General features: G+C 55.9%; 2 protein-coding genes across 3 annotated transcripts in view; both read left to right on the top strand.

Annotated features, from left to right (window-relative positions):
- The window catches only part of CREB3L1 (cAMP responsive element binding protein 3 like 1), a 34732-nt gene extending 22472 nt beyond the window's left edge, over positions 1-12260 (top strand). The window contains 12 exon segments of the mRNA XM_079789513.1: positions 222-406; positions 3172-3250; positions 4133-4290; positions 5163-5312; positions 5465-5523; positions 5669-5737; positions 7686-7785; positions 8666-8792; positions 11067-11122; positions 11125-11196; positions 11198-11337; positions 11524-12260. Of these exon segments, the coding sequence (XP_079645639.1) occupies positions 222-406; positions 3172-3250; positions 4133-4290; positions 5163-5312; positions 5465-5523; positions 5669-5737; positions 7686-7785; positions 8666-8792; positions 11067-11122; positions 11125-11196; positions 11198-11337; positions 11524-11560 (1232 nt within the window). The 3' untranslated portion in view covers positions 11561-12260.
- A 6102-nt stretch (positions 12261-18362) lies between these two features.
- DGKZ (diacylglycerol kinase zeta) overlaps positions 18363-20128 on the top strand; it is a 41869-nt gene continuing 40103 nt past the window's right edge. Inside the window, exon 1 of one of the 2 annotated variants that reach the window (XM_079789067.1) lies at positions 18363-19007. In XM_079789067.1, the coding sequence (XP_079645193.1) occupies positions 18790-19007 (218 nt within the window). In that variant the 5' untranslated portion in view covers positions 18363-18789. The remainder of the gene's footprint in view (positions 19008-20128) is intronic. The other variant, XM_079789068.1, reaches the window with a different exon arrangement.

Here is a 20128-nt window from a genome sequence, read left to right on the forward strand (position 1 = left end):
TTACAGATGAGAAAACTGAGGCTCAGAGAGGTTAAACAACTTGCCTAAGGTCACACAGCCAGTCAGGAGGGGTTCTGGTCTGTTGTCCAAGCCCAGTCTATTAGCCGCTGAATGAAGAAGATGCCTCCCACTTCTTCTGGCTCCCTGCGGATAGGGGCGGGGGGGCCTGAGCCCTGTGCTCCGGGAGTCCTCTGAGCCTGGGTCCTGCCCCCTCCCCCCAGATGTGGAACATGGAGCCTGGGTGCTGGGACACAAATTGTGCTCCGTCATGGTGAAGCAGGAGCAGAGCCTGGAGCTGCCCATGGACCCTCTGGCCGCCTCCTCAGCCATGGCTGCCGCTGCTGCCATGGCCACCACCCCGCTGCTGGGCCTCAGCCCCCTGTCCAGGCTGCCTGCCCCCCACCAGGTGAGCCTGGGGACTGTTTTGTAGGGGCTGAGGGAGGGGCAAAGGGTGGGGGGGGTCTCTGTGGGAAGAAGTGTCCAAAGCCCTGTGCACCCAGGGTTCCATGAACAGGGAGCAATGTGACCCTCAGGGGTTGGCACTGCCAGACGGGTCTCTGCCTCCCCCTTGGGCCGCCATGCACCACCTAGAATGCGCACAGACCATCGAGCCCTCACAGTAAGCTGGGGCCCTCACCGTGCGTGGGCAAGGCTGACAGGACGCAGGCAGGACTGGCGTTGGGCCACGTCCAGAGTCCCAGAGATGGAGTCAGCCCAGGCCACTCAATTTTCTCAAAGCGTCGGCATTTTAAAAAAGAAAGGCCAACATGGAAATATAAAACTTGTGCTTTCAGTTGTTTGCATTCATGAGATTAATATCTTCAACCCACGTCCTCATACTACCCCCACCCCCTACGAATGAATAGATATAACATCCTTTGGCTATAGATCCAAGATGATACCTGAAATCCCTCTGAGAATGTGAGGCCCAGAGCCCAGGCCCCTGGGAGAGGCCCTGCCTGGGTCCCAGCTTGGCTCTCACTTGTGCTCTGGGCACATGCCACTCCCTTTTCCTCAGCCTCCTTCTCTATAAAATGGGAGCGTGAGCTACCAGGTGCCTCTAAGGAGCTTCTGTGCCTGGGTCGTCTTAAATCCTTGGTCTGGATTGGGCCAGCCCTGCCCCCTGCTGGCCACACAGCTCAGAATCTGGCCACAGGCAGACCTGTCAGCCCCTCCCAAACCCTCCAACCCGTCCAACCCCTCCACTGTCCACCAGGATCAGGGTTGGCTGCAGATGTGGAGGGTCTTTTTCTTTTTTTAAATATATATTTTTGTTGATTTCAGAGAGGAAGGGAGAGGGAGAGAGAGATAGAAATATCAATGATGAGAATCATTGATCAGCTGCCTCCTGCACGTCCCCTACTGGGGATCGAGCCCGCAACCCCGGGCATGTGCCCTTGACCAGAATCGAACCTGGGACCCTTCAGTCTGCAGGCAGACACTCTATCCACTGAGCCAAACCGGCATAGCTGGAGGATCTTCTTTAAAATATATATATGTTTTTATTGATTTTTTTAGAGAAAGAGGTATAGAGAGATAGAAACATCAATGAGAGAACATTGATCAGCTGCCTCCTGCACGCCCCCTACTGGGGATTGAACCTGAAAACCTGTGACTTCTTGGTTCATGAGTCAATGTTCAACCACTGAGCCGCCAGCTAAGCGTGGAGGGTCTTTTGTGATCGGACCCAAGACTGCCTCCGCAGCACCTCGGGCCTTGCCAAAGCAGGAAGGGAAGGCGGACTGCAGCAGCCACCAGAGGTGGAAACTGAGGCTCAAGGGGTTAAGCAACTTTCCCCCAATCACAGTCACAAACAGAGGAGCTGCACCCCCAACTCAGACGCCAGACTGAAACCCCACCTTCACTCCAGCGAGGTCACAACACGCTAGTGGAGGCAAAAGAACCAGGAGTTGGTGAAGTGCCATCGCCCTTCTGCATCGCGGTCCCCTCATCTGTCACTTGAGGGCTGAGCTGGGGTATAGAGGAGGGAACCTACCAGGTCCCCTCCCCTCACCTTGAACCTTCTGTGATTCTTACTCACCTGCCTAAACTTGGGATTCTGTGTCCCACCCACAATATCACGACCTCCCTCTGCTGGCCGCAGACCAAGGGAAAAGACGGTCCTGAAATCCAGCACCCAACACAGCGCCTTCCTCAGAGAGAACACGGCTCCCGTGCGTGTTGACAGCCATGTGTAGGAAGCCATGCATGTTCCTGAAATCCTATCTGGAACTGCAAGTTGGAATATAAAGAAATAAGATGCCCTAACCGGTTTGGCTCAGTGGATAGAGCGTCGTCGGCCTGTGGACTGAAAGGTCCCAGGTTCGATTCCGGTCAAGGGCATGTACCTTGGTTGCAGGCACATCCCCAGTAGGATGTGCAGGAGGCAGTTAGTCGATGTTTCTCTCTCATCGATGTTTCTGACTCTCTATCCCTCTCCCTTCCTCTCTGTAGAAAATCAATAAAATAAAAATAAAAATAAAAGCTTATCACTTTAAAAAAAAAAAGAAATAGGAATGCATGTTTGTTTAAAGCAGTGATGGGCAACCTTTTGAGCTTGGTGTGTCAAACTTCGCCAAAAAACTGAGCATAACTCGGGTAGTGTGTCACTTTGAGGAAAAAACTAACTCCAAGACTCTAGTCACAAATGTTTCATCCTCGGCATGCGGCCGCGTGGCATCAGAAATGGCTACGCGTGTCAGTGCTGACACACGTGTCATAGGTTCACCATCACTGGTTTAAAGTGTAAACCGAATTCTGTCAGTCCCTTGCTTAAAACCCATTAGGGGCTCCTCACTACTTCCAATTCTTTTGTCTGGATTCCACTCCCACCCCCACCCCACTCCGATCATCTGGTCTTATTTCCTACCCCTCCATCCCCACACACATTCCCACATTCTGGACACCCTGAATACTGGCAGTTTCCAGACCCGGCCATGCTCTGTCTGGCCCCTGGCCCTTGGCAGACGCTTATCCCTCTGCTTGGCTGAGGGGCTCCTCCACGCACAGGAACTTGCCTCTACTCCTTCTGGGCTATGCCCAGAGCTCTAAGCCCAGCCACCTCCCCAGTTCTGCAGGACAGGCCTCCGGCCTCAGGGAGGGAGATGGTGGATGGCCTGGTGGGGGCGGCCCCAGGGGCAGCTGATGGAGCTGGACCTGTCTCTTCCTCAGGCCCCGGGAGAGATGACTCAGCTGCCCATGATCAAAGCAGAGCCCCAGGAGGTGAACCAGTTCCTCAAAGTGACACCAGGTAAGTGGGTCCAGGGAGGGACTCTTCCTCTCCCGTCCTGGGCAGACAGCATCCCTGCTACCTTGGTCCAGCCACTCACCCACTCAGCAACCCACCTTTCCCCATCATAGCCTCTCCTCCATGCTTGGCCCACTCCCCATCCATCCAGTTCCCTTCTGACCCAACCTCTGACTGTCATCACTGCTATCTACACCCTCACTCCTTCTTCACTAATCCCCTGTCATTCACGAACTGCAGCTCATTTTATTGCCATTCACTCATCTACCCGTCTGTCTACCTGTCCGTCCATCCATCCATCCAGCCAGCCAGCCCTCCATAAATCTGGGCATTCTGTGCTGCCCAGGTTTCCCCCTGGCCACCTGCAGAGTGCCAGTCTTCCTGGTGCTGTGGCCACAGAGGGACAGCATGGAGCGGGGCTGGGGAGAGCAGTGCTCCTGGCTGGTGGGCTGAAAGCCCAGTGCCTGCTGCCTCGTTACCCTGAAGTCAGAAACGGAAACCCTGGGGTAGTTATAGCTTCACATTTGGGGTGGGAGGGAGGAAGGGCAGACTCCAGTCACCTGCTGGGGGTGTCGAACTGGAGGGTCAAACGCCCTGAACCCTGTGAAGCTGGGGACGGGGGAGGGCCTCCAAGAATGCAGCCTCGCCAAGGATGAGGCTCAAAGGAGCCAGGCCTCTGGTGGCAGGGATGGGGTGGCGCCCAGGAATCAGCTTCAGCTGCCATCTCTCTGACACCACAGAGGGGCTTTGGATGCTACCACTGGTCGGGCCCCAGCGCTCTTGACCACAGCATCGGGGCTGGCGTAGGCCCCTGCTCCGCTGAACGCTGAGGTCCCAGCAGAGCTGAGTGCAACCCTGCTAACCCGCTTCCTCCGCTCTCCTCAGAGGACCTGGTGCAGATGCCTCCGACGCCCCCCAGCAGCCATGGAAGCGACAGTGACGGCTCCCAGAGTCCCCACTCTCTGCCCCCCTCCAGCCCTGTCCGGCCCATGGCCCGCTCCTCCACGGCCATCTCCACCTCTCCCCTCCTCACGGCCCCTCACGTAAGCCGCTGGGAGTGGTCTGGGCAAATGATTGGGTAAACCCACTCTGGCACACATCCAGTGGGGAAGGGTCTGGGGAGCCCCAACCTGATCCCCACCCCCATCAGCATTCAGAGAGGTGCCTGCCTGGCAGATGGGAGTGAGAATCTCTTAGTCCTACCTCGTGGTGAATAGGAAATAGAAAATAGGTAGGGAGGTCCAAGAGGCCTACCGAACCCACAGTGTGCAGAGCCAGGACTAGAATTTTTGGGGAGCAGTGCTCAGGAGGCCCAGAGTACCCAGTAAACTGGGCTAGGCCCTGAGCCCTGGGATGGGTGTGGAACCTTCCAAGCCAAGACTAGTGATATGAAGGGAGTGCCATTTAGGGGGCCCTGGACAAGTAGGTTTTGAGTCTATGAATTTCAGGGTGGGATCTAAGGAGCCCCCCAACAATGTACCGAGTGCCTAATATGCTGGGCTCCCAGCACCATCCTAAGCATTTGATACATATTATTGGATTTAATTCAGCTCTACCCCATTCCTTAAAAATATTTATTTATTTATTTCAGAGAGGAAGGGAGAGGGAGAGAGATAGAAACATCAATGGTGAGAGAGAATCATTGATCAGCGGTCTCCTGCATGCCCCACACTGGGGATTGAGCCGGCAACCCAGGCATGTGCCTTGACCAAGAACCAAACCCTGACCTTCCGGTTCCTAGGTCGACACTCAGCCACTGAGCCACGCCGGCTGGGCTCCACCCCCTTTTTAGATGAGGAAACTGAGGCTCTCAGAGTTGAGTGCTTTGCCCAAGGTCACACACAGAATAAACAGCAGAGCTTGAATTTGAACCCAGGGCTGTCTGGTTCTAACCATCATGCCCCATTTCCCACAGAAATTACAGGGGACTTCAGGGCCACTGCTCCTGACAGAGGAAGAGAAGCGCACCCTGATTGCTGAGGGCTACCCCATCCCCACAAAACTCCCCCTCACCAAAGCCGAGGAGAAGGCCTTGAAGAGGGTCCGGAGGAAAATCAAGAACAAGGTAAAGCAAGAGCTGGGTCCAGGCCCTGCCCTGGGGCTTCCTTGGTGGGTGGGGGTCTCTGATCCCCTGGTGATGCCAGCTCTGAAATTGGGGGTCCTAGGAAGTGGATTTATGGCCATGGTAACCCCTCTTTCGGGGGCTTCCCCCTCTAGATCTCGGCCCAGGAGAGCCGCCGTAAGAAGAAGGAATACGTGGAGTGTCTAGAAAAGAAGTAAGGGTCCTGTGTGGGGAGCGGGGCCTGGGTCCCAGGGCTCCAGGGGCAGGAGGCACAGGGGCTGAGATGCTGGTGGGCAGGACTGAGGGGGCAGCCGCACATCTGGGGCTGCCCCTGAGCCTGTGCCTGCTTGGCCCCGCAGGGTGGAGACATTTACATCAGAGAACAACGAGCTGTGGAAGAAGGTAGAGACCCTGGAGAATGCCAACAGGTGGGTGCTGCCACCTGCATCCCGCACTGCCCCTGCCCCCTGCAGAGGAGAGGTAACTGAGTTCAGGATGAACCCCAGAAACAGGAACCCTGCAGCCCGGGGCGCCAGCTTCCCATCCTTCTTCATCCACACATAGCTCTACACGTGGCAGGCTGATGAGAAGGCTGATGAGAAGCTCTAAAGGAGGTGGCACAGAGCAGTGGTTTTCGGAGCACGGTTCTCAGACCACCACCAGCAGCCTCCCCCGCGAACATGTTAGAAATGCTTATTATTTTCAGGCCTCACGCCAGGGCTGCTGAAGCAGGAACCCCAGGGCGGGGGCTCAGCAATCTATGTTTTAGGTAGCACTCCAGGTAGTTCTGATGCCCCCTGGGGTTAGAACCACTGGCGTGGATGCTTGCCACTCAAAGTGAGCTTCAGACAAACAGCAGCAGCAGCACCGGGGAGCTGGTAAGAAATGCAGAATCTCAGGACTCTCCCAGACTTACTGAATCAGAACCTGCATTTTCGCAAACCCGTTGGGTGACTCACATGCACAATTAGGTTTTAAGAAACACCAGTGTACGCATAGCGCCGGGCCTGAAGTAGCTACACAAAGTCGCAGCTCTGGATTCATATTCCACTCTGCCATTTTGGCGATTGGGCCCAGTGTCTTTGTCTAAATGGAGATGATAGAAGCACCATCTCCCAGGATATGTGTAATGATTCAGTGAGCGAGTGCAACTCAAGAGCCCAGCACTGTGCTTGGCTTTTAAGGATGCTCAATTCATGTTCGTTTTTCTTTTTCCTTTCTTTATTGTTATTATTCTGAATTCTTGATAGTGCCCGGCCATGAGTGCACAGTAGGTCTTTAATGATTATTTGCTGGGATTAATTAAAATAAATAGACAACAGCCCGGCTGGCGTAGCTCAGTGGTTGAGTGTCCACCTATGAACCAGAAGGTCACGGTTCTATTTCTGGTCAGGGCACAGGATTGAGGGCTGGATCCCCAGGGTGGAGCACGCAGGAGGCAGCTGATCAATGATTCTCTCTCATCATTGATGTTTCTATCTCTCTCCCTCTCCCTTCCTCTCTGAAATAAATAAAAATATATTTTAAAAAATAAGATAAAATAAAAACAGTAGCTGGAAGGTAGCGGTGCTCAACAGAAGGCCTTTCCCTTCTTTCCTTCCTTCTCTCCCAGCTTCTCCAGTGGGATCCAGCTACTCCCGATTGATCTGGAGAATGCCTTCCCTCAGGGAAGAGGAGCAGGGAACCATCACCCCTCACTCCACCTCTGGCCCACATTCCTCTCTGGCCCCAAAATCTGGCCAGGCCCTCGGTGTTATTGCGCCACCTGCTGTACATTATTTGAACTGCAACCCCCTCTGCCAGGCTGGGTGGAGGAGAGATGATTAAACGTTTGTTCACCAAGCACGGGCTGAGCACCCGCTGTGTGTAGCCAGAGGATTCCACGCCCCATGGGACCCAGTCATTACCCTCAGGGAGCCCACAGTTAACTGAGGAGGTTGGCACGGAAATCCATAAATAAACGTGTGACAGGTGTTGTGACAAATGTGAAAACAGCAATAAAAATTTAAAAATGCTAGTTACCATTTACCGGACACTCACTATGTACCAGGCAGCTGCCAGACATGGGTTGTGGGGTGCTGCGGCTGCCATAGGGCCCAGGTGGGGCGGCCTTCCTCCAACCCCCACTTTGGCCAGGAGCATCCCAGGGCCCCCCCTGAGCTCCCCGAGGGTGACTCAGCTATCCACCAGGAGGCAGGCCCAGGTTCCCGAGCTGACACCGCAGAGGGCCAAGCAGGAGGTGACCTCTCCTGTCTTGACTGAAGTGGGCACCTGGGGGGCAGCCAGGTCTGGAGCCGGCCCAGGTGTGCGCTGGAGAGCAGGAGGCAGAGATGCCTGCGGGGTCAGAGCCTCTGGTGACCGCTGTGTCCCCCTCAGGACCCTGCTTCAGCAGCTGCAGAAACTCCAGACGCTGGTCACCAACAAGATCTCCAGGCCGTACAAGATGGCAGCCACCCAGACTGGGACCTGCCTCATGGTAGGTCTGCTCCCTCCGTCGTCAGGCCTCCGGAGGGCGTCTTCCCCGGGTGGCTTTCTAGGGGGGGTGGGCAGACCTTGGAAGGATTGGCAATATGATGGGCAACATCACCAAGGTACACCATCCCAGTGCCCGGTGGCCTCTTTCACCAAGTCCTCTGAACCTTCTAGAGCATGGCCTTCCCTGACCAGTTCTAACAGTGTGGCTGTGCAGTGACTTCCGTGAACCCCGCTGGGAGGCGGGGGGGCGGCAAGGCAAATGCCACACCCTGTGGAGTGAAGGGCTGGGGGAGACACTCAGGACCTGTGGACTTGGTTCTTTCTGGAATGAATGGTGGTGAGAAGGCCGAGCAAATCTCTGAAAACCCAAAAGAGTGCCCAGCGTGTGGCTCAGGCCTCTGCTGGTCCCTCTCCCACCCTCTCCTGGACCTGCCCGCCTGGACACTCCCCGGGGCATCCCCTCTGGGACCCGGGCTGCCAGGTGGCAGAGCCATGTGTGGGCAGGGGTTAGTGTGTGCCTCGTGACTCTTAGCTCCTCCTGCTGAGAAGCTGCTGTGATCCTGTGTCCCCTCCCTTGTCCCAGCCCCAGTCCCTTTTCTTCTTTACAGATCCCTCCACCCTGGAGGTGACAACCCCATGAGCCACTTCCCTCTTTCTTCCAGGACTGCCTGGGCTGAGACGGCCCGAGCAGACTCCTCCACCTTCTCCAGGGAGGGCGGGATACCCCACATCTAGTGGGGGTGTTGGCTCTGGGAGCTGCTTTCTTAGAGGAATACTGAGCCTTTTGCAGCCATTGGTTTGGGGGCAGGAGGCCTAGGAGAGGCCAGGGTTGCAGCCCCTCCCTGCCCTGGATCTAACCACTACTCTCTCTCTGCTCCCAGGTGGCAGCCCTGTGCTTTGTTCTGGTGCTGGGCTCCCTCGTGCCCTGCCTCCCCGAGTTCTCCTCCGGCTCCCAGACTGTGAAGGAAGACCCCATGGCCACTGACAGCGTCTACACAGCCAGTCAGAGTGAGTGCCCTGAGCCGGGCTGCCCTTCCCCAGCCCCAGCTTCTGGGCAGAAGCCAGGCACAGGGAGGAGCCAAGTTTGGGGTTGGCATCATCTCATTCTACGTTCTCCTTTTACAGATGGAAAATGGAGGCTCAAAAGAGTCTTATGATTTGTTCAGTGTTAGTTGTGGAATTGGGGCTACGATGCAGACCCCCTGATTCTCAGCCTATCCAGAAGTGGCTAGGGGGTCAGTTTAGGGCAGTGGTCAGCAAACTCATTAGTCAACAGAGCCAAATATCAACAGTACAACGACTGAAATTTCTTTTGAGTGCCGAAAACCAACTTCTGAGCATGGGCCACGAAGTTTCAATCGCACTATATGTGCGCGCCTGCATGTGGTATTTTGTGGAAGAGCCACACTCAAGGGGCCAAAGAGCCACATGTGGCTCGCGAGCCGAAGTTTGCCGACCACTGGTTTAGGGGATAACAAAAATATTCCCACCTTTACCCCCATGTATTATGTGCCAGTGGGTTATGGGGCCTCTGGTAAGCACCATCTGTATTTCACGACTGGGACAGCAAATGAGTTTCAGCTCAAGGGTCATTTCCAGTAAGACGGTGGTGGCTGCCTGAGGCTCTGTGTGAAGCAGGATTCTGAGGCACCACTCAGGATCGACAGGAAGGAGCGCCAGGATCCATTGGTGATGTCTACCATGGGCAGCAGAGGGGTGGTGGTGGTGTGGGCTCAGGTATTCACCATCCCGTGGGGGATTGTGAGGTACCGTGGCTAAGAGTATGGAGCCTCAGAGTCCGTCATACCTGCCTCTGCCACTGCGTGACCTTGGGCCTGTGCCTTAAGCTCTCTAGGCTTTCATTTCTCCACTTGGAAATGGGAGTTACAGCTCCGCACTTACTGAGCATGGTTGATGTGAAGATTAAATGACCTGGTGAATGAACGCTCTCAACACAGATGCAACCCCTGGGTGGCAAGGGGAGAGCTAGTCTAGAGCGCAGCAAGGAGAGTATGGATTTCGCCAGGCAGAAGATACTGCAGGTAGACCTACAGAGGAACTTCTCAGCCACGTTTCATCACGTACCAGGAGCACGTCATTTGGCAGGGCAGGAGGAGGAAGAGGATCCAGATGGGCAATCAGAGAGCTAGGAGATGGGGAGAGTGGGTTTCCAGAAGGAGAGATACAACAGGGAGGAGAGGATGAGGATGAGGCAGGCCTGCGTGGCCTTGAGGGGAGGAAATGGCTGGCCGGTCAGGGGAGTGGTAGGGAAAGAGGAAGTGGAGGCGGGGAGTGAGATCCACTCCCTAGACATGTGCTGTGTGGCTGGGCCTGAGAAGAAGAGAGCAAGACAGTTACGAAGAGGGTATACGGTCTTGGGAGCCACGTGTTGTTTTTCCAAGGCCAGAGCGGCCCTTGTGTATTTGGCAGTAGAGGAAGCCAGAACAGAGGGAGGAATGGAAGGGGGGGGGGGGGTTCCGTGTTGATGAAGGAAACCAGAGTCAGAGGAGGCGGAGAAGGAATGAGCCCCTCGAGTGAGTGAATGCCGTGGGTGCAGGTCTGCACATCTGGGGTAGGGAGCTCGAGCAGGCTGGCGTGCAGAGCTGGGCATGCACCATTCCACGGAGTGCGTTTCACGTAGGTCAGGGCCGTGAGAGCCAGAAGGGTGGTGGTGGGTCAAAACTAGCATGGAACCACGTTCCTGATCACCTAGAACCTCCATTGCCTGCTCTGTGAAACAGGGCTGGAGTATCTGGCTCTTGGGTTTCGGAGAGATGTCCATGTTGATACAGGCCAGAGGACTTGGCAGTGCCTGGCACACAGTATTCTCCAACCAATGGGTTTCCTTCCCCTTCTCTTCCTGAAGGGCACTCTAGGGCCTGGAATGGGGAAGAGAGTCATTCAAGATCTTATGGAAATTAGTAAGTGTTGGAAGTAGGATTCGAACCCAGCTCTCAGGTGGTGCCCTCTGCTTAGAAAGAGCTACTTTCTCTGGGTGTTCACTAAACACCGTTTCAATCACTTCCCCTACATGATCTCATTTAAACCTCACATCTCTATGAAGTTGGTCCTAGTATCCCTATTTTATAGGTGAGCAAACTGAGGCTCAGAAAGTTTAAAACAAAGGCCTGAGGTCACACAGCTTGGCATTGCTGGAGCTGGAATTCAAGCCCAGGCCTTTAAGATTCCAGAGCCCGTGTCTGTAACTACTAGGCCATGAATGTGGCTGGGGTGGCGAGGGAGCCTCTTGGCGCCCGGGCTCACCCCGCGCTCTCTCTCCAGTGCCCTCCCGAAGCCTTCTGTTCTACGATGAGGGGCAGGCTCCTGGGGAGGATGGCCGCGCAGCGCCCTGCTGCCTGTGGAGCCCCCAGATGGCTGGGAAATCAAGCCCGGGGGGCCAGCGGAGCAGCGACCCCCAGGACCACCTACAGCATGACCACCTGGACGGCACGCACGAGACCACCAAGTACCTGAGCGAAGCCTGGCCGAAGGACATCCGTGGAAATGGCACCAGCCCCGACTTCTCCCACCCCAAGGAGTGGTTCCACGAGAGGTGGGTGGGTGGCCCCTTCCCTTCCCCTCCTGGGCTCCCAAGGATCCACCTGCCCTCTGCCCTCCCCTGGCCCCCGTGTCAGCCACACCTTGCCAAGGCCCCATCCCTCCCCTGTCCAGGTCCAGCTTGCAGGGTGCTGAGCAGGTCCTCATTGGACAAAGTCTCTGATTTCCCTTCTCTCTCCAGGGATCTGGGCCCAAACACCACCATCAAGCTCTCCTAGGCCGTACCAGGACCCAGGACCCAGGACGCGTACCCCCTGCCATCCCTGAAGAGGGACTGTCTTGCTCGCTAACCCGGATCCGGCTTGTACCCCTGCCCCCTGGGGTGCCATCCCAGGAGAAAGGGTTCCACTTCTCCCCAGCCCTTCTTTGCCCCAGATCTCGACTGGAGCCCCCACATTTGGACTGTTCCCTCGGGCCAACCACTCCGATTTCACCCTCCCTCCACAACCGTCTGTCCTCAGATAAACCACTCACTGGGCTAACCCCCTCCTTCCTCATGATAACCAACACGACCACTGCCCTCCCTGCCCCCCGGCCCCCATACACACACAAACACACACGTCAACATGCCGACACACACATACGCTCCCCTCGCCCCCCACTGTACAGAGACCAAGAACAGAAATTGTTTGTAAATAATGAACCTTATTTTTTATTATTGCCAGTCCCCTAAGATATTGTATTTTACAAGTCTCCCTCCTACCTTCACCCCTCCCTTGTTTTATATTTTATGAAATTAGTGCGGGCTTTGCTGTTCCCTGGCCAGGGAACGAGGGTTCCCCTCCCCGCCCTCACCTGGCCTCTCCATGCCGCTGCCCAAGCCGCTGGGCCTTTTTAATTGCCAAATTGCTTCATCCACCCGCTCAGCATATGCTTTAAGAAGGCAAAAGTAAAAAAAAAAAAAAGATGCAGCATCAATTCCTGACTTTGTGCCTTTCATTGCGGGGAGGGAGAGATAGGACTGTGGGGGGGTGGCGGTCAGGGAGTGAGAAGGTAAATTTATTTTATATTCTGTTGGGGGGCGGGTGACTGGGGTTGGGGTTGTTGGGAAGGCATTTCTATCGGGTTCCCTCTTCCAGCCAGATGCAGAATTCAAACTAGAAGCTCAAAGAGTTCTGTTGCAATTGCCCCACCCCAAGGCACCAGCTATCTCCTGGTGCTGAGGACCGAAGCAGAGAGGCAGATTGGCCTTTAGGGATGGGAACTGCAAGTATTGAGTGCCTACTGTGATGCACCCTCAGAACTGGCCATCAGCCCTCACCCTCTACGCCCCTTCCTCTCACAGCCTCATCTTGACCACTTGATGAGGACCTCACTGCCTGCAGCTGGACATCAGTTTTAACTGCTAGAACATGCAGGCTTTTACAGCAAGGCCATTAAAGGCTAGGCCCTGGGCCCAAGCTATTATTATTATTATTATTATTATTATTATTATTATTATTAACTTTTAGCACATACCCTTTCAGATTGATTCACCAATTCCATTAGTCATTCAACAAACTGCCCTGGAAGGCCCCAGGCTGGGATGGAGGCTGGGGAGTAAACCAGCCATCAGGGCCGGTGTGATGGAGGGGTGTACAGGATGTGAAGGGGACACGGAATAATGTCATGTAATTCAGATTTGGTGGGTCAGGGAAGACAACTCAGAGGAACTGGCCCTGAACTAAGTCTTACGGGATGAGTAGGAGCTGGTAAGGTAGAGAAGAGATAGGAGTGTTTGAGGGTGGAGAGAATGTCAAGTGCATAGGCATAGAGCCACGAAAAGCAGGGCCAGGGCTGGGGTGAGAAAAGGGGGCCGTGAGGATGTGAAATTTAAGGAAGCACTTGTACCCCAGACTCCGAATTTGCTTCACCCTAGTCCTAGCCCTGATAAAAAGTATGGCCCTTTCTAAAGAAAGAATTCTTGACCCTGAAGGTGATGAGGAACCACTGAATGTTTTTGAGCCAGAGAGTAAGATAATCAGATTGCCCTGTCCTGGGACTCTGCGGGGGTTATAGTGAGAATGAGACAGATTCTGAAGATAATTAGAAGGAATTATCAACAGGCATTGACATCCAATTGGCTGTGAGGTGCAAGAGAGAGGATGGAGCCTGGGGTGACCTTTAGGTGCCTGACTTGAAGGCCTGGGTGGATAATGAGTCCATTCATCAAGACAGAGAATGCATATAACCTGATGAACAAAAAGATAGATACAGGGGAAGTAAAGCACCGAACAGACTGTCAAATTACAGCGGGAAGGCTGGGGAGTGTTGGGGAGGGCGGGGGGAAAGAGATCAACCAGAGGACTTGTATGTATGCATATAAGCACAACCAATGGACACAAGACACTGGAGGGGTGGGATGAGGGCATGCGACAGGGGGTAGGGGAAGCTGGGGGAAGGTCAATGGGGTGGGGGGGAAAGGAGATATATGTACTACTATGTGTAATACTTTAAACAATTAAAAAAAAAGACAGAATGCAGGAGGAAGAGCAGGTTTGGAGAGAAAGGAGGACTCATTTTAACACATCTTGCATTTGAGTTGCCTGTGGAATGTTCACATTAACAGGTAAGCCTAGGGCTTGGGGAAAAGCGCCCCCAGGTGGAGATTGGGAAATTGTCCACATCCAGGTGGTATGTTAAAGTCTGGGTCTGCATATGGGGAAGGGAGATGGGGAGGAGCCCGGGGAAGATGGACATTGAGAGACACTGAAGGGAGAGGAGTGAACAAGAAGGCTGAGAAGGAAAGGGCGGAGAAAGGGAAAAACCGGGAGAGGGGGGTGCCCCAGAAACTGATGGAGGAGAGCTTCCAGGAGCCATCCATGCTCAGAGGTGTCAGATGCCATCTGAGAGGCGGGGAAAGATGAGAAGAAGACAGAGTGTCCTTTCTCTTTGACAACGAGAAGGTTGCCAGTAACCTTGGTTGGAGCCCTGTTGGGGGGAGCTGGGGCAGAAGTGAGAGGATTTGGGTGAAAGTGAGAACAAGAGGAACTGGCATGAAGATGGGGAGGATGAGAGAGGAGGGTGTCGGTGAATTCTTGCAGGGTGCTCAGCTGTTAAGTAATAGAAGGTGGTAACTAGAGGGGGTGTAGGTGAGATCAAGAGCAGTTTGGGGCTATTCTCTTAGACGGGAGAGAGTTGACCATGGCTCTTTCCAGAAGATAAAGAGCCAACAGAGAGGGAAAATGATGGATGAGGGTTGTGGAGAAGGGATCCGGGAAGCAGGTAAAGAACTCCACCTTTGCCCAGCCAGTGTGGCTCAGTGGTTGAGCTAGGCCTATGAACCAAGAGGTCACAGGTTCAATACCCGGTCAGGGCACATGCCCAGGTTGCATTGTGGGGCTTGCAGGAGGCATCCAATCAATGAATCTCTCTCATCATTGATGTTTCCATCTCTCTCTCCCTCTCCCTGCTCTGAAATCAATAAAAATAAAATACATATATTTTTAAAAGAACTCCACCTTCAACCTTAGAAGCCTGGAGAGAAAGGGATGGTATTTCTTGAGTGAAGAATGTGGGGCGACAGGGAAGTGAGGGAGCCCCTTCCCCATGGCTGTGAAGTTTGAGGATGGAGCCATGGGGAGGGTTAGCATGGGAGTTGAATTGGGGGGCAAGGGGAAAGTTTGAAATTGTCACTCAGAGAAATGGAAAATGAAGTTGACTTCTGCTGTGACCCCCCTCACCATTCATTCATTCATTCATTTAATAAATATTTAAGGAGTGTCCCTTATGTGCATGGCACTTTGCTAACATTAGAGCACAAATAAGACCTGGCTAATGATATCTTATTCCCCCATCCTCCCATTATGGACTAAGTCTCGTATGTCAGGCACTGAACTGATGATTTTACATGTCCCAGTTAGGAATCAAAATAATCCTAAGAGCTGGTATTTTCACAGGTGACGAAACTGGGGTTCCGAGGGGTGAAATGACTTGACCAAGGTCATGCAGCAAGTAAGTGGCAAGGTTGGCATTTGAACACCGGTCTGTGTGGCTTCAGAGCCCATACTGCCCATCCAGTTCTCCAGTTCTCACCCCAGCACCCTTTCCTCTCTCCTCCAGATGCCCTTCCCCCAGCCCAGATTTTTATTCTTGCACATCTTCCAAGAGCATTGGGACTTCCTAGAGCAACTACCCTAGAGAGCCCAGGATTTAGTGAGCCGGCCAGAGTGTGGTCATCTGCAGTCACCATCCTATGCTGTCCATCGAAGACAGTCTCCCCGCCTAGGTTAGGGTGCAAGGTTAATCCACTCACACGAGCACCTGTTGACTCTCCACCTCCTCGGGGGCCCGGTGTCACTGTCCCTGAGGGGGCGTGTCCCTAATGCACCCCAGTGTTAGAGTTACAGCCTCCGCGCTCTGTTGTCAGTTCTGGCAGCCGGCTTTGTCACACATGTGATGGCTTTCACGGTGCCAGTCCTTCTGCTCAGCTTGCCACAACAAACCCTTTGTTACACCTGGAAAGCAAAGCTCTGGAAGCAGGCAGAGAAGCTGTGGGCAATGCCTGGCACCGGGATGGGCCAGGGCAAGGTTCCAATTCCAGAGGCCAAATTGGGCATCTATCTGATGTAGGTAAAAGGTGCCCCTCGGGTCACGGGGGGGGGGGGGGGGGGGGGGGGAGACAGACTGAGAACTGGCCTCCAAAGAAGCCGGAGTTGCTTTGGCATCAGAGTGTCAGTGAAGAGCATGAGCCCTGATGTCGGTGCTGCACTTTATTGTGTGACCTTGGCCAGTTACCTAACCTCGTGAAGCCTCAGTGTCCTCATTGGAAAATAGTACCCACCCTCATAAAATTGCAGTGAAGGCCCAGCCAAAGGGAGTGGCTCGGTTGCTTGGAGCAATGTTTTCTCTCTCTCTCTCTCTCTCTCTCTCTCTCTCTCTCTCTCTCTCTCTCTCTCTCCCTCTATCTAAGCATGTCCTCGGGTGAGGATTAAAAAAAAAACAAATTGCTGTGAGAGGTAACTGAAAGCTTGCACGTAGAGCTCTTAGCACAAGGTCAGTTATGCAGTAAGCACTCAAAAGGCATTAGCTATTATTTTCTGAGCACAGAGACAATGGGCTGGAGGTGTTCTGGGGAGCAAGCTGCAGCTGGGAGAGGCAGAAGGTGGTCAGGCTGGTCAGGGGAGGGGGGCCTTCATTTTTCCCTAGGATTCTTGGGAAGAGGGCGGAGCTGCAGCTAAAAAGTAATGCCGTTAGCAGCTGGTCCTAAATGGGGGAGGTGTGAAGACAGAGGGGAGAAGCTTCGCTTTTAAAAGGACTGAGTGGGGAGGGCTCAGCGGGAAAGAACTGAACAAAACACCAACCTGGAAACCCAGCAGCTAGGCAGCTGGTGAGGGAATGTTAAACCCAGCCAGCACTACCATAATTCATGGTGTAGAAGGCTACCTGGGCCAGGCTGATTGGAAACTAGCAGTCCCCAGGGCGACCCCAAGGGCAGCAACCAGAAGGTGGAGCATCAGAGTGTCCTCACCCCCCCCCACCCCCACCCCCACCCCCCACCCCCGCCCACCACCACCACCACCAAACCCCACCCCTCCTCAGGGCTTCTTTAGAACTTGGCATTCGGGAAGAAACCCCCCTGTGGCCAAGAAGTTTAATGCAATTCCATTTATTCCATTCACCCACAGCAGGATTGCTGGACCCGGAGAGAGGTGGGAGGCAAAGCCAAAGCAGGCATCTTCCTGCCCTTTGGGAGTTTACAGATGAGGGAAACAGGCACATTCATGGGGAAGTGGAAAAGGGTCTGAGTTCTGGGGCCAGAAGGCCTGGCTTTCCATCCTGGCTCCACCATCCACTGCCTGAGCCATCCTGAGCACATAAATCACTTGAATGACACCCCAGTGTCCTGTCTGTCGCACGGAAGAAGAGATTACATCCACGACCAGGGCTGTGGCGAGAATCAAATGAGATGTTAGTTATTGTCAGAGCGTGAAGGGGGTGCCCAGAGAGAGGCCCGGGAAATAGTAACGGGGCTGAAGGGGGGAGACAGCATCTGTAGTGTTTTAGGGAGAGGTTCATGGAGGATGTGGCACTTGAGGGGGGCCTTGACGCTGGATAGAATTTCCATGGGTGGGATAGAGAAGGGCACAGACTCCAGGCAATGGCACAGGGCAGGACAGCCACGGCAGAGCCGGTGAGAGTTGGAGGAGCCCCGAGCAGCACCGCTTTCCTCCTATGTAGCCCATTCTCTCTACCTTTGTTCATCTGGCCCTTCCCACCTTCCTGCCACCAGTCAAGGGGGGAAGAGAAGACACACACTAGACTCAACACCTGGTGCAGAAGACAGTGGGGGCTGGGAGGAGGATTCAGCAAGAGCCACTCCGGGAGACCTCCTGGAAGAGAAGGCGGCGTGGAAGCAGACCCTCAGAATCTGAGGAGCACCACCCACAGAAGATTTCAGATGGAGGGGCAGCCTGAACAGCGCTGCAAAGGCCCGATGCCAGTTCCCAGAAGAAGGAGCACAGACAAGTGGAAGGAAATGGATGGAGGCAGAGGACAGGATGTGGGAAGGTCAAGGCAGGCCTTGAATGCAGGGCTAAAGCATAGGCAAGGGGGAGCCACTAAATCCTGCAGGGGGACAGGAGATGCTAGATCAAAGGTCAACTTCAGAAAGAAGGAGCTCTAGGCCTGGAGCCAGTGTTGCCGGCAATCAGATCTATCCCCGCGTGTGTTCCCCTTGCTTTGCCCCTTCCCCGAATCCAATTGGGCCTCTAAATTCCCGCGGCGCAGAGGGGGTTAAGCCGGCTCCTGCACCGCCCCCGGCCTCTCCACCTGCCCGCTGCTGCGGCGAATGCCGAGGCCGGAAAGCGCGGGATGCGAGGAGCGGGGGGAGGGGGGGCACCACCGCCGCTGAGTGACGGGCGGGGAGTGATTGGCAGCTGCCAAGCAGCGGAATCCGGGAGGCGGGGGGCGGGGGGGGGGGCAGGAGTGGGCTCTGGAGGGCGCTCCGCACCCCTGGCCGGGGTGTTTGTAGCCACCGCCGCTGGGTCCGGCTCGCTCCTTCCGCGCCCCGAGCCCGGCGGGCTGGGCGGAGCGGCGCCTCCCCGGCCCGGACCCGGGGCCCGCGGTGTCTCTAAGGTGACACTCGGTGCGTGGCCGCGGTGGCGGCTGCAGGAGCGCGCTCGCCGCCCCGGCTCCCGCTGCGCCCGGGCTCCCGCTCCTCCCAGGCTCTGGCTCAGCCGTCCGGGGGACGCCCCAGCACGCACGACTCAGCACCCCGACACCCACCGAGGACAAACCCACACACACACACACCACCGCGGGCACAGGAGGCGCCCAGCCGCCGCTCCCCGGCGCGGCGCTCGGCAGCTCGCGGCCCCGGCGTCTGAGCCCGGCGTCGAGAGGGACGCGAGGGACCCGGCGGCCCCTGCCTCCCGCCTCGCGCCCCCGGGCCCAGCAGCCAGGGAGGCTGAACTTTAGCGGGGACCCCGAAAAGCCGCAGGAGCCGCGGGGAGAGGGCAGCCGCGGGATGGCCGAGGGGCCGGGCGGCGGAGGGCCCCGCGGGGACGGGGCGAGCGGCGGCCGGGCCGCGGAGGCGGAGGTGGTGCGGCGGCGCTGCCGGCGGGGGGAGGAGGCCGAGGCCGAGGCCTCGCCGCTGTGGCCCGAGGGCCCCCGGGGCCTGGCCACCGGGCCCGCGGTGGAGGAGCAGTTCTGCCAGATGCACCTACGAAAGCAGGTGTCTTACAGGTAAGGAGATGGGGGTGGGGGGGAGCGCGGGCCCGGGGCCACCCCCTTTTCAGGCGCCATTCATTGGGCGCCCGCTGCTTGCCTGCTGCGGAGAGCTGAGAAAGGTCTAGCGAGGAGTCCCTGCCCTCCGGGGGCAGGAGAGAGGGGAGCCTCTGGGACCCCTTCTCTATAGGAACCGTGAAAGCCCTAGGCATTCAGCGTGGGATTGCTGATGCCAACTGTACCGTCCTGATGCCAGGCACTGCACTGGGCAGGGAGGGGAGCCGGAACCCAGACAGGCTCCTTACCAACCTCTGTCCGCCGGGGAGAGCTGGGAGACACTCCCCGCCTCCTGCGGGGGCAGAGGGGCCTTATGCATCCTTAGTTCTTGCCAGCGCTTTCCTGTGCGCTGACCCTGTGCTGGGCAGTGCCTTGTGGAAGGGACCGAGATGCTCCCTGCCACCACGGCTAAAACCCTGGGGCCTAGGCCTGGGGAAGGAACCCCCTCCTGGGCCCCTTTGCCCAGCAGCCCTCATTGGCATCCTCTGTGACAGACGTAATCTCACACACACACCCCTGACACTGTCTTAATAAGACTCCCAGCCTCCCTGGTCCCGGCCCCTGTGCCCAGGGCTTCCCTGGAGGAATCAGCTGCGCTGGGCTGCCCCCCAAACAGGGCAGGTCAGCTCCTTCCGCAGGGAGGGGACCTGTGGAGGGGGTGGAGGCAGGGCAGAGGCAGCCCCGGCCTTCCTCCTCCTCTCTCAGGCCACAGCCTCAGCCGGTACTTGCTGCGCCTGTATAATTCCTGGCCCAGAGGGACCTCCTCTGCAGGGCCCAGCGGGGACATGGAGGCACCTGCAGTCCTTGAAGCCATCAGCCTGGTTAGAGAGGACACCTTTCCTGTCTGCTTACAGGCATAAGGGTTCGGGGTGTGTCTGAGGCTGCCGGGCTTCTCCCTGGGGTTTCTGGGAAGATGTTTCATAAAACCAGCCCCACCCCGGGAGCTCGAAGGGCCCCCCTATTCTTAATGGCTCTGAAGCCCTCACGCTCCCATCACTTGGGAGAGGATGGGAGGGAAGAGGAGGGGACTTCACCATCATGAAGTGAGATGCACAGACTAAATGGGAAATGGGTTCATTTCC

Source organism: Cnephaeus nilssonii (genome assembly GCF_951640355.1).
Source record: "Cnephaeus nilssonii genome assembly, chromosome: 13".
NCBI lineage: Eukaryota > Metazoa > Chordata > Mammalia > Chiroptera > Vespertilionidae > Cnephaeus > Cnephaeus nilssonii.